The sequence below is a fragment of the Thunnus thynnus genome, chromosome 13, assembly GCF_963924715.1.
Source record: "Thunnus thynnus chromosome 13, fThuThy2.1, whole genome shotgun sequence".
Taxonomy (NCBI): domain Eukaryota; kingdom Metazoa; phylum Chordata; class Actinopteri; order Scombriformes; family Scombridae; genus Thunnus; species Thunnus thynnus.
The window spans coordinates 29,069,887-29,083,427 of NC_089529.1; the positions used below are offsets into that span (position 1 = coordinate 29,069,887).

Genomic DNA, 13,541 nt, shown 5'->3' on the forward strand with positions numbered 1-13,541 from the left:
ATTTTAGACACTTTCACTTATTTCATTTATAATTTTGTTGAACGTACATAATGAGCTGAAAGTGTGGAGGATAAGCGGCGGGAGAGAGAGTCAGAGCATGAACGACTAATAGAAAGTCTTCATGCTAAGCTCTTTATGTGTTTATGTTGGTCAGATCACAGATCTTCATAAGGTTCGGCTTTACTCCAGTCCAGAAGGTGCTGATGATGCACCTGAATCCTGACAAAAAAAACGCCAGAATAAGAATAACTTTCATGCACTTTAGTTAGAATAACAGTTAGCGAGCTGCTGTCCTCCTCGTCTCAAGCAACATGGAGAACGACGGGTTATTGTAGTGCTTTTTCAGCATAAGTTTGGTGGGCGTTACTGCAGTAACAGACCCTGTAGAGGATGTTTCCACAGAGCTCTTGATGATGTAGTTACAGTTGGGAGTAGGGATGCTAAGGTAAGACATTTGTCGTAGAGCGCTTACTTTGATCTTCAACATTAGATTTTTAGCTTAGATCTTCCCCTTATTTAAGAATTAGTGACGGCGGGCTTCAGGCGTCCTCCGTGTACAGCCGAGTTGCTGCCGAAAAAACAAGCACCGAGACCCGGAGAGACATGAGAGCAGCTGCTCGCTAACAGCTAACGTTACGTTTGTTTACAGCAGAGAGCAGGACGGAGAACAGACGTCTCACTCTGCTACTTTTTGATGCGACACTGTCAGTTTATAATTGTACCGTCCGTCGTCTGACTGATACGCGAAAAGGAAATAAATGGGTTTGTTTCTATAGAAGAAAGCAAAACTATGGTATGAGCAGTGGGCAAGTAATGTAAGCGGTGTACGTCGTCCCATCACTATGTAAGCCTAGTGGGAGGAGTAAACATTATGTACGGAGAGACGGATGCATTTACACCTTTTTAAAATCTGAAATTTCAGTCCGTCTTGAATGCTTCTTGATTTACACTTATCTTGAGTGCAAATGGAGTCTTAGTCTTGTTTTGTCTCTTTGTTAAAGTAGAAAGTAGATCAAATGAAAACTGTTAAACTCCATTAATCTCTATTGTGCTGTGGTGGAGGCAGATCGACTCAACACCAACATTATCTGCATCATGACTGCTAGAGATGAGTGTCTTTTTTATGATTTGTTGAACTGGCCCTTTAAATCTCTGTGTTGTTTTAAAGAGGTGTAGCTGGAAGTAAAAGTGTTGAGTTGTTTCTCATGTTGAACCTTTGATGCAGGAAGTTAAATTATCCTGAAACGCCTTCGACACTCAGAGTCTGGAGGAAGTCGTGTTAATATCTGTTTAATGAAACACAGGAACTCTTGACATCAGGGAGCAAAGGAGAGAGAAACTGCGTCAGCGTGTCGCCCTTTTCTACCTCCCATGTTGTATCCCTGACACACACACACACACACACACACACACACACACTTTCTTTTGACCTCATCTGTCACAGTGAACGGCTCCGCTCACTTGAGGAATGTTTCAGTCTCACGCTGTTGTTTTATTCCCACCCGTGTGTGTGTGTGTGTGTTTCTTATTGATAATGTTTTGCTTTAGTTTGGGTGTACCGTTGATAAGTGATCAATTGTAATTTCCTCCTTCACTGTTATGGACAAACACACACACACACGTTTAGTTAGGTCACTTTTGGGGACATTACATAGACTTACATTAATTTCCTGGAGACTCACCTTAACAGTAACCAAAACCACCACATGCCATAAAACTAAAGCCTCATTTATACTCCCGAGTGGACACATACACAGACAGCTGTGGACGCTACAGACGGGTAGTTGTTCTGTTTATACTACCTTATGGGGTCCCATTGGAGGACGCGTTCCACACATGCGCAGTAGATCGCCATCTACAGGAAGACAGCGTTGTGTCAGCGTGGTCTGGTGCGGACACGTCCACGTGGACACAACAGATTGCAGATACACGGATGTCTGCACAGGGCCTACATATACACCCTCTGATGAAATTTACATCACGTGGACCCTAGCGGATCCTCGCGTATGTGGAAAGTATAATTTTAGCATTACCCTAACCCTAACCACTGACCCAAAAATCAGCTTTTTCCCAAGTGAGGACACGGCTTTTGTCCCCAGTCGGACAAGCCGTCCCCAGTTAACTGGTCTTCAGTCTGAAAGGTATCCGTGAATGCAGCCTATGACAGAAGAAAAACAGAAACCAAAAGGGATAAAAAACTGTCTGCTTCACAAGAAACGTCATATCTCGCCAGTAAAACGCTTTTTTAATTTTATTCTCTGGTTTCTTTAGTCTTCTGTGACAGTAAACTGAATATCTTTGGGTTGTGGACAAAACAAGACATTTTAAGTTGCATCACACTCACGCACCGATGGCGACCCACTCTACCTTCCTGAGCTACAGCCGCCCCCTCGTCAACAAACACAAACCGTAGACGCGCCTGTTAAATTCACTACAAGATATCCAGAGACAGCTGGTCACTGCTGGGGTCAGGTGTATAAAGGATGTGCGCACACAGAAACACACAGATAACCAAACTGCAACGTACACATATACCTATACACACAAATACATAAACACATAACATTCATTAATTCTCCGCCTGTATCCCAACACACATACATGTATCACACACACATAAGTCCGGCTTTATACTGGGTCAGCGAGGCAGTTTGTTTAGTGCTTCCAAAGCGAGCTCTTTCATTTCAGAGTAACGTCACACTTTAAGGGACTGTCGTGACTCTCGACTAACGCAGCTTCTATCATTTTTGACTAAAAATAATGTTGTAAAACCTTGATTTTCATGATTTTACACATTGTGAAAAAACAAAAAAATTGAATCAATCAGTATTGATCTGCTGTCGAGAGGTCAATGAATCCGTCAGTGTGAGAAGTCAGCGAGGTCGTGGTTTGGCCTTCAGTCGTCCAGTAGATACAGCAGCAAACATGCGGAGCAATTATGTTCTCCTCCACCCCACAACTGCTTCCTGTCTCCTCTCTGAGAGCTCTGCGAGAGGACGAGATGGAGAGGAGAAAATGAGATTTGAACCGTCTCTGCTGTCACTTAGCGTTAGTTTACAGGCTCTCGCTGCGAGAGAGAGAGAGAGAGAGAGAGAGAGGGGAGAGGAAGCACTTTGGACTTTTCCAGTCAGTCTCAGTTTACTGCAAGTCATTCAGCGGAGGACGGATGGACGGATGGATGGACGGGCGGGCGGACGAATGGGAGGAGGAGGAGGAGGAGGAGATGGAATCAGCTCATTTGCTGCAGGGTGTGGAGCGGGCCTCCCAAAACTCTTCAATAAAATCCTAAATTGGGTTTTCTGAAGTCAAGGCAATGAGAGGTCTCCAGTGGATTCACAGAGAGCTGCTCGTAATATAATTCAGTATTATTGTTTATCGACTTTCAGTGCAATCATCATATCTTCACGATGATATGATCAGATTGTGTCATTGTCGTCATCAAATTGTCCAAATGAATGATTCCAAGACGACTGACCAAACAAGTAGAGCTGCAACGATACGTCAATGAATCGCTATAACTATTTTGATCATCTTAATCTTAATTTTCTGTTTCCTTTGGTCCTCTATGACAGTAAACTGAATATCTTTGGGTCGTGACGGGACAAAACAAGACATTTGAGGTTGATTTGTTTTTAACCATACCACAAAACTCTGGGTATTTTCTGGGACATAACTCAGTAGCTAGCAGGGCTGGCTGATATAGATAAAAAAATTATCACAATTGTCGTGTTTCTGTTAGATTCGCGAGATAATTTTAGGTGAACTTTTGAAATGTCGCAAAAAGGAAATTGCGAAGTTTCCATCACCTGGTTTGAAGTGAATAAACTAGGTTATGCAACACATAGTTTCATCAGTAGATGGCGGTATAGGCTTAAATAATCCGCCAGTAAACGGAGTAGAAGACGTAGAGGTTGCCAACCAGAAACAAAATAAATAGTTATATTGCCTTGACAAGATAGAAATGGAGAGAGGTCCTCAGGAATTGGTTTCAATTGGGCAAGTTGTCGTTGTTCTTTCATGTCAGCTGGTATCGGCCATGTTTCATGGTATCTGGAGATGTCGGAAGACGCCGAGAGCAGAAACAGCTGATCAGTCATGTGAGTTAAAAGTTCGCTGCGTCATTATTTATTTGACAAATGTGTTTCCGTTACCCATTTTGTGCATAAACTCTTTTTTGACATTTCCAAAATCCACCTCAAGCGAGTGTAAAAACTTTTTTTGTGAAATTGAGGAAGTTTTTTTTTTTTTTGAATTTTGGCGTTTCCATTAAGCTTTTTTAATGCGATACTTCAAAATACGCATAAAAATAGGTCAATGGAAACACGGCTAATAAAAGGTTTCATCTCAGTCGATATGGATAATTATTGATAATTTTTAATGACCTATTTTTAATAAAGACCAGAAGAAAAAAAGGTTAAATTTAACCACCTTATTTGAAACTCACCGTCTGCTCTCATTTTCTCACTAAACGCTGTTGTTGTGTCACATGTCGATGGTGCAACGAAACAACACCCCTGTTCAGTGATTGGCTGTTTGCGTGTCACTAGTAGTATAATCAAAGGATATGATTGGCTGGTTATGAGCCAGGGAGGGGGCACTCTCATGTGCTTTTATGGAGGTTTGCATTTAATGCATTTAACATGAAGTGTCATATTGACAATACATGTCGTTATCGTTTTATCACTCAGGCCTAGTAGTTAGTTTTAAAAAATAGCTAAAAACACATTTGTACAACCTATAATTTTATCAGCTCCCTTCCTTTCTGTAACTCAGCCTCTGTTTTTAATGACCTTTTATTGTTTTATCCACATATCGGCCTTTTATTCTTTCTTTGCTTCTTTGTTTTTATTGATCTTTTATTTGACTTTGTCCTGGTGTTCTGGTGTACATTTGCATGTAAACCACTTTGAGCTGCAGTCTTTGTATGAAACATGGTATAAAAATAAGATTAGATTATTATTTTTAAGAGGTATTAAATTTTGAGCTTTTGAAAATAGTGATTGACACTTTTTGCCATTTTCAGACATTTTATAGACCAAACAACAAATGAATGAATTGAGAAAATAATCAACAAGATTAGTCTAGTTGCAGCTCTACAAACAAGTGTTCATTTTGCACGTGTGAAGAATTTTTACTGCTTCAATTCATAAACTTGTAAGAAGAAACAGTTCAGCTGGGTTCTCCATCAGGGTTTACGTTAGTTAGTCGGCTTTTTGCTGGTATCATGTGTTGTTGTCCAGCAGATGAAAATATCAACGGCCAAAACGTCCGGTGGGAAATATGCTGACTGCCAAATAAATAAATAAATAAACCCATTAATAGCATATTTAATAGCCTAATATTGTGTGATCTATAAGATATGTTGCCAAGACAACTTGAATATAAACTTATATTATGCAAAAGTTTGGTTTTGCCTCTGCTGTTAAGACATTAAGAGATTCACTGAGTGTTTGGTCATGTGACTAAGCGTGATATGACATTCAAAAGCCGGTGCACACTTCAGGAACAGTCCTGTGCTTTGGCTTGACAGCAGTTAACACGACTCTGAAAAGTCTTACTGTTTTCTCTCAGGTAACAAACCAATCAGTCCAGAACTCCACAGTTAAATAACAAGTTATTGGTCAGTAGGAAGTTCAGTTTTCCTCATACGGCCCCGGTGAGAGGCGGGCTCAGGATGGAGCTGCAGCTGCTGGCTGCCCACATGGCTGCATTTAATTAACAGCAGCAAGGCAGTTTGTTTTATTTTATTGTTGTAGCCCATATATGCTTAGTTGGTAAAGTTTGTGAAGATTCTGTTGACTAAAATACGTTTGTGTTTTTGTGTTTTATTGCTATTTAAATGTATGTCCGGTAGTTGTTCTGTATGGCCGGAAAACAAAAAACAATCTAGTGTAAACTCTGAGCTCCGTGAAACCGAGCGGAGCTGCAGAGTCTCTGATAATTCTCTGTAGGTTCATCACTATAAACCACAACCAACACATCACACACTGACAGCTCAGCAAAACAGGTTTTTAAAAAACAGCGTTGATTCACAGTTGGAAACAGGAAGCGAACATCGACCTTCGTGTTAAAGTCTCACGTTTGTTGATCCATCCATCCACCCGACTGACCGCTCTGCTACGTGGACTTGTCTTATTTCCTGCTTTGCTCCCATCATATTTACTGTGACTGCTAGAAGGTGTCGTCACTGGAATGTAAATATATGTTGTTTTGGGGCAAAGTCTCGCTCTGCAGATGTCTAATCATGTCTTTTGATTGACTTTCTATCCAGTTTGCTAAGAACAAATAAACTGCATCCAAAGGTGACTCAGAATCTGGATAACGGAGGGGCAATTTAAGACAGAGCTCTCTTAGCTAATCTGTGTCTGTCTGTGTGTATTTTTATCTGCAGTCGGAGTACGAGGTGACTCCAGATGAGAAGAGGAAGGAGTGCGGTCAGGAACTCATCGACAAATACTTCAACCCAAAGGTAGCTGCTGCTTTCATCGACCTGTCACTTTGTTTTCAGTACATTTACTGTCATAACTTCCGAATCTGAATGTGAATCATCTCCATTTGATGTCAGAGTGATGTCAGAGTGATGTCAGAGTGTCTGTTCTGACGTCACATCACTATTATATTACTGCTGACTTGTTGCCAAATCACTCCATCAGTTTGTAAGCTGATATTCAACCGTCTGGCTTCCATTAATCTCAGTATTTAAACTATGAAGAAACATCCTCAACTTTTCTTTTTTTTCTTTACTAAAACTAAAATCATCAACATATAAACACCTGAAAAGACTTTTACTCAAAATTATTTTCTTATGCTATTAAAGTGCATTTAAAATCTGACATGAGAGAGTTAATCCTTCACTTTAAACACTTATCCTTTACATATTTAACATTATCCTTAATGTTTTAATCTCAATTAGATTTTCTGCAGATGCTTTTGGCATACTTGTTACATAAAAAGAAGAAAATAAAAGAAACGACTGTGTTGGCTGATTATAAGACAACCTCCTCTTTTCCAAAACCTGTTTTTGGAAACAGACATTTTGAAGATGGAAAAGTTTTGAAGCTTTTCTCTCATAAAAGTGAAATAACACCATTAAAGCAGAATCTCACGTACGTAGTATTTTTTATCAGTCTCACACTCACACTCTCTGCTGTCGGGCTCTTAGAAGGAGTCAAAAGAGACGCTTTGACACGTTTTCTCTCGTGATGAATTTATTTTGTCCGTGGCAGAAAAACACACAAGTTACAGGAGCCTTCAGACGCTCCTGCAGGTTAAACTGAGATAACCAAACGCTTTTAATGCTCACTGACTCACTATAAACAGACTGGAAGAAACTTGCTAGCCTTGCAACATTAAGGCTACAAATAACCCATAATGCAACACTCTCACGCCGGTACGCTCTCCATTTAAAAATATCTGATCTTGTGAACACATAAATGTTTATTTTTCTATTTTATTTTTATTAGGGAGGTCATTCACAGTCCAGGTTTGCAAGACATTTGAGTACGTAAATCTCATTTATATATTTACATAATAATATTTAAGTAACTAAAAAAAACAAAAACAAAAAATTGCATTAAACTTTATCTAAATAAAATTTGTCTTCCTTCTATTCGATCTACTGCCAAATTTAGTCACTTTTTATCTGCAGGCCTCAGGCAGGTTGTTGTTAAAAGTTTGACCCCGTTTTTCTTTCTCTTAATTGCGTCTCAGACTGTTTTTCACCTGCGTCTGTCTGAGCGCGTACAAGTCTGAACACGCAGACGTCTGCAGTGTGTCGAGGATAATATCTACCAGCAGCGTCTTAAACCCAGTTCATCCGGCTCTCCTTTGTGAGTTTTTACTGTCAGACTTGAGTCACTGTGTTCACCTGGACTACATGGGTTTTTTTTGTTTTTTTTGCGGTGCAGTCGGAGGACCACGTGCCTGAGGTGGAAGAGGCCATGATGGCTCAGTGCACTGAGAGGCTGCAGCAGGAGGCCTGCAAAGAGCTCTTCAAGGACTGTACCAGGTAAGATCACAGGGTTCCTGGTGGTTTATTCTCTTCTCTTTAACCTCTTTCAGACAGGAGATCTGTAGCATTACTGAGTCAGAGCTGTAAGGTCACGACCTTTGTCTTATTTCTGAGAAGTTGGGGGTTTTATGATATGAAGAGAAGTTTGCATTCATACACATGTTGTTTTGTTTTTTTTGTTTTTAAAGCTGATTTCTAATAATTTAGACAAAAGTAAACCAATTAATTTAGTTAAAAAAAGGTTTAGGTACCAGGTAGCATAGAGAAACAACACACTATAATTTAAAGAGGTAGAAATATACAGAAAATGTATTTGAACAGTTAAATTAACAGAAAAAATGTGAAATTTTGTGATTTTCAAAAAAAAAAAAATCATCATCAACTTTAACATAGTTTGGTTGGTTGGGTTCTGCAGGGAGAATTCCTTTATGTTTTTCATTTTATTGGTTTTTATGCCTAGGACGATGTCGACTTTTAACAAGAAAAAATGTGGTAACACTTTATTTTACAGGTCCCTTTATTTTATACAGATTTCTTGTAAATTTGCAGGTATTTAACAGTTGATTTTTAGGACATTTTACAGAAAGGATGGTGCAATTTGGTACAAATGATAAGAAAAAAACAGAGAGAACAGAAGAATATATATTAGCATATAAAGGTGTTTCCTATAAAGTTTTTAAGAAAGAATCTAATATGCTAATAAGTAGTTTGACACACAAAACTACACACTAAAAATAAAGTAATTTCTCTCTGTTAAAGAAATGTTAAGAGTTTTGCAATTCGACAAATACGTATGAAACCAAATATAATGAGTTTATAATTAACAACTAAACCAACTTAAACCAATCTGTTTTTTCTTATCATTTGTACCAAATTGCACCAACCTTTCTGTGAAATGTCCTAGAAAATAATTGTTAAATACCCGTAAATTAATGAGTTAAACTAGCAGGTTAATTTCAATTCGGTACATCAGAAAATAAAAATAAGTTCTTGATTTAAAAGTGTGTGAAACATAGTGACCACACACACAATATTATAGCACAAGATGCTTCTTTATCATGTTATTTCTACCTGATTGTCATTAATTATGAGCATTATTAGTTGTAACTGGACCTCATATGTCATAAATAATTATTTTTTCTTGAGTGGTTTGTGACACCAGACGAGTTTTTTCCCTCCGTTGATTCATGAAGTGTCACCAAAACTGTCCAATGAAAGAGTCCCCTGTCAGTTGAAGTGACTTCTTGGGTAATTTATAATGAGTCATTGTGACGTTTTCTTGCTTTGGACTAAATGAACTGAACTATAAGTGTAAAACCACACTAATTTCAAACTGTAAATGCTTGATAATATGATGCATGTTCGGTCGATGTGTTGTGGTACATTTAGGGAAACTGCACAAGATGCAGGAAACCCGTAAGTGATGAAAATGACTGACTATGTTTGTGCAAACAAACCAGATTTTATCGATTTCCCGTGAATTAAAACATCCCCTCACACAAAGGGTGTCAGTGTTATCTCTCGTCCCAAAATATCCCAAACATCATCTCTCTCTCTCTCCATGGTTTCTGTTCTCTAAACCAAATCCTGTCATGCAGCTACAATAATGCATTCAAAAACACATGAAAACAAGTGCTGCTGGCCCTGCAGAAATGTGACTGAACACTGACCTGAATGTCTGCTCTGTCTCTGGTGGGGTTTTTTCGCAAGGTCCTCCAGTCTTTTATGTCACAAGGCTCAGGTCCAAGTGAAGTCACTTGCTGAGTCACTGGTGTTGACTTTGACACAGTTTTTTTTTGTCATTTGCTGACGAGTCTGAATTCGTCACATTTGTGACTCAAGTCTGCAAGAACCGGATCCAGGAACTCTCGTACAATATGTTTATAAATGGGATATTATAAAGGATCTCGAAGATAACAGTGTTGTGCTGAAGGTATATCTATATATCGTAGTCTGAGATCAAAATAAATCCTTATTAAATCCAAGGGATCCATAGTGAGGGTGTACGCAGGACGCATAAGGGTGAATTCTGTTAAACAGATTAGTTATTTTTTCCTGCATGCCCATCCTAGTTTTCGCACAAATGCCCCATTAAACCGAAAAGTTCTAGTAAATATGTGACCATAGTAACTAATCCCAGGAACTAAACTGGGAACCAAAAGTTCCCTGTTGTGCATTCCTGTTTGTGAAGAACCAGGTAGATTTAGGTTGTAGATATAACATGACTTTTTCAAAAAGTCAAGTTTGAACAAATACAAACTAACAAGTAATTCATTGGAATGAATTAGAACTCACTGTCTCAGATACAGTTTGCTGTCATCAGCATATACGGCCAGTGATGTCCATCCATCAATGATCAGGGAGAGTGTCTTACTGCTCAGTATAGTCTTTATATTTTCCTGTGTGGTATCATACAGCTGGATCGTGTCAGACGAGTTTGTAGAGTTTACATTACTCCCCTTGTTTGATGCCTCCGCTGCCTCAATTGTGTGGTGAACTAGCTGGTCGTTGTGGAGTAAAGCAACTGCTTTTTACAAAGTCGGCAAACAGCCTTTTTTTTGTTGGTAATTTTGCCCCCAAAACTTTCACATACTGCTTCTTTTCATTTTCTGGTCAAAAAACGTGAAATAGGTCAAGCTGATAGTGAATCTTAAGAACGCCCTCCGCTGGATCACAAGGCAAACTACTTCAAATGGTCTGTTGCGCTTATAGACTGTATTGTATTGTTGTTGTTTGAATTCTAACAGGTCATTATAGTCTGAATATTTAAATTTTCCCCATGTCCCAAAAAAAGTTAAAATTTCACATGAAAAGCGACCGCTCTGATAGATTGTAATATATCCTACACATCATCTTCTGTTGTTAGTGACAGTGTTTGATTTTAGTGACTAACCTTAAACTTCCTTCAAAACCTATACATAAAATACAGATGTACTACTTCTAACACATGTGCAGTAGTAGTAGGAGTTCTAATTTAGAGTGAAAACATGTAAATACAGACAGATACATAACAGACAAGCAGGAAGCTCTGGATCTGAAAAGTGAAGCCAATGCGCAAGTGCCTTAAACCTGCATTCTGTCTAATGGCCAGCAGGAGGCGACTCCACTGGCTTCAAAAAGAAGTCTGATTGTATAGAAGTCTATGAGAAAATGACCCTACTTCTCACTTGATTTATTACCTCAGTAAACACTTTCCTAATGAGTTAATGGTCTCAATCACTACTATCAAGTCTTCTTTAATACAGCATGATGTTCATTTGGGAAATTATGGTCCTATTTAGAGTAAAATAGATGATAAAGCAGCGTATACTTTAGGGCGTGGTTACGTTGTGATTGACAAGTCGCTACTACGGCGACAACGTTGGTTACGTAACATAACCCCAGATTACGAGTATAGATTAGGAGTATAGGCATAGCTGTCACTATTTCAGTGTATTTTCAGTTCATGAAAGTTAATTGTAACATTTTAGTGGCCTAAAAAGTCTTGTTAAGTTTTTCACTAGCTAACATTAGCATTAGCATTAGCAATATCATAGTTAACCATTAACTGTAAATGCACTGTGCTAAACGAGCTAGCAGCCAACGCTAGCATTAGGGTTAGCTCCAGCCTCTCATCCAAATACGGTCACTTCTAGCTCCAAAAAACCAAGATGGCGACGGTCAAAATGCCAAACTTGAGGCTTCAAAACGTTGGCCACCAAACCAATGAGTGACGTCATGGTAGCTGCATCCATTTTTTTTTTTTTTTTACTGTCTGTGATAACAGATGAAGAAATAAAGAATATCTCGGAGCAGGTTCTGGCCTGTGGCATTAGGCTTTACTTTTGTAACACTGGATGTGCTCTCAAGTATTTCCCAAATGAGGAAGTTCAGTTGGTAACGGCTGAGAGCACTCTGCAATTTCTGAACACGCTGGTTGTTTACCAGGGTTGGAAAGTACAGAACAAAATCTACTTAATAACAACAAGAAAAGAAATTACTAATGGTGCGATCAGGATTAAGAAGAGTAAATGATGAAAAAAAACTAAATAGAGATGAACAGCTAAGCACAAAAGGGAAATCAAATCCAATAAAAGTCTGACGTTGTTCATGTTGTTTCTGATGAGGAAGAGTTTCTTTGTCCAACAACACTCACACGTTGAGTAACATCCTCTGATGGCTCTGTTCGTGCTTGTTCTGTAGGCGTGAGGCAGCACAGAGGCCAGTTTGGTTTTCAAGCCACATCAAGTACAAGACATGAGTAATTTACAACACTATCATTTACCGTATGAACACTATGAACCCTGAACTCTGGCAGGCTGTCTGTCTTTATCTGTTAGATACGAAGGTAAAGGAGAAGTCTGATGATATTCTATAGTTTTCTTATTGTAAAATTTTAAATAAATACAAAAAAAATCACTTTTATTAAACTACAACTTCTTGTAGTTTGAGTTCAAAGAGTCTTATTTGAATTCTCATCAATAATAATTAACGTAGATTAAAGTAACTCTATGCTAATCCAAAACAGTCTCAGTACATTTCTTGGGGTCACAATTTGATTCAAAATCAGTTTTGATTAAATAAAACTGCAACCGAAAAGTGTGAGTGTTTTTTTGTTTTTTTAATCATTCAGAAATCAGACTATTCATCTCAGGGCTGACTGGCAATAACATGTTTTAAAATTATTCTTTTATTTCAATAAATTACATGGTCCTTCACAGTTATGACTTTGTTTGTTTGCGATTGTTTCAGTCAGACCTTGATCAAGACTGTTTAATATGTAACTAAATCCTTCCTGTATTATTTAGACGCTCCTAAAGGCAGCATATTGTCAGAGTTAAGCTCCATTCTGAAAGATTATTAAATGCAAAATCAATCCAAATGCTTGCTTTCATTTGAAATGAAGTTGGTTAAATTACTTTTTCCTTTTATCAAAAGTATCACGGTTTGAAACCATCGTGTATCTGACTGACGAGTTGTCCTGTCTTATTCGGTTATGTGGACGTAGTAAACTGTAGTAATCAATCTCCATTCTTCAGTTTTTACAGTTGTTTATTATGATTTTCATAATATATATATATATGTACAGTAAAGTTTTCAAAAAAATGGGAAGATGAGTTGAAACGTTTGACTTTTACAGTTTATTTTATCATTTTTTTAGTCATTATGGCATTTTTGCATTTTGATAATCATAACAGTTGCTAGTTTATCATAGATTTTGAATCCATATTGTTTATAATAATGTATGAAACGACAGTGTGTAATATGTTGGGTGTGGCTCGATGAACCAGGCTGCAACTTTACTATTTTGGTTCATAGTGGAGCCAGATATTTCCCTCAGGAGTTGATGTCGTTTCTCTAATTTTCTCTTTGTTTTTTTTGTTGTTCTTTCTGCAGCCTTTTTATCTCTATTATGTACATCAGCGTATTGTCTTTGCACACAAACACACAAACACACACACACCACTTAAAAGCTCACTCAGGCTCATTTAGAGGCTCAAACTCCACCTCAGCACCAGTAACAGCATGCTCAGAGAGTTGCCTCATTCCT

At 38.3% G+C, this 13,541-nt stretch overlaps 1 protein-coding gene across 2 annotated transcripts in view; it reads left to right on the forward strand.

Annotated features, from left to right (window-relative positions):
• The window catches only part of grk6 (G protein-coupled receptor kinase 6), an 81,479-nt gene that overhangs the window by 36,528 nt on the left and 31,410 nt on the right, over positions 1 to 13,541 (forward strand). For both annotated transcript variants that reach the window (XR_010931209.1, XM_067608891.1), the window contains exons 4-5: positions 6,392 to 6,469; positions 7,908 to 8,008. Coding sequence is in view for 1 of the 2 variants with exons in the window: in XM_067608891.1 (XP_067464992.1) it covers positions 6,392 to 6,469; positions 7,908 to 8,008 (179 nt within the window). In the remaining variant the exon portion in view is untranslated. The remainder of the gene's footprint in view (positions 1 to 6,391; positions 6,470 to 7,907; positions 8,009 to 13,541) is intronic.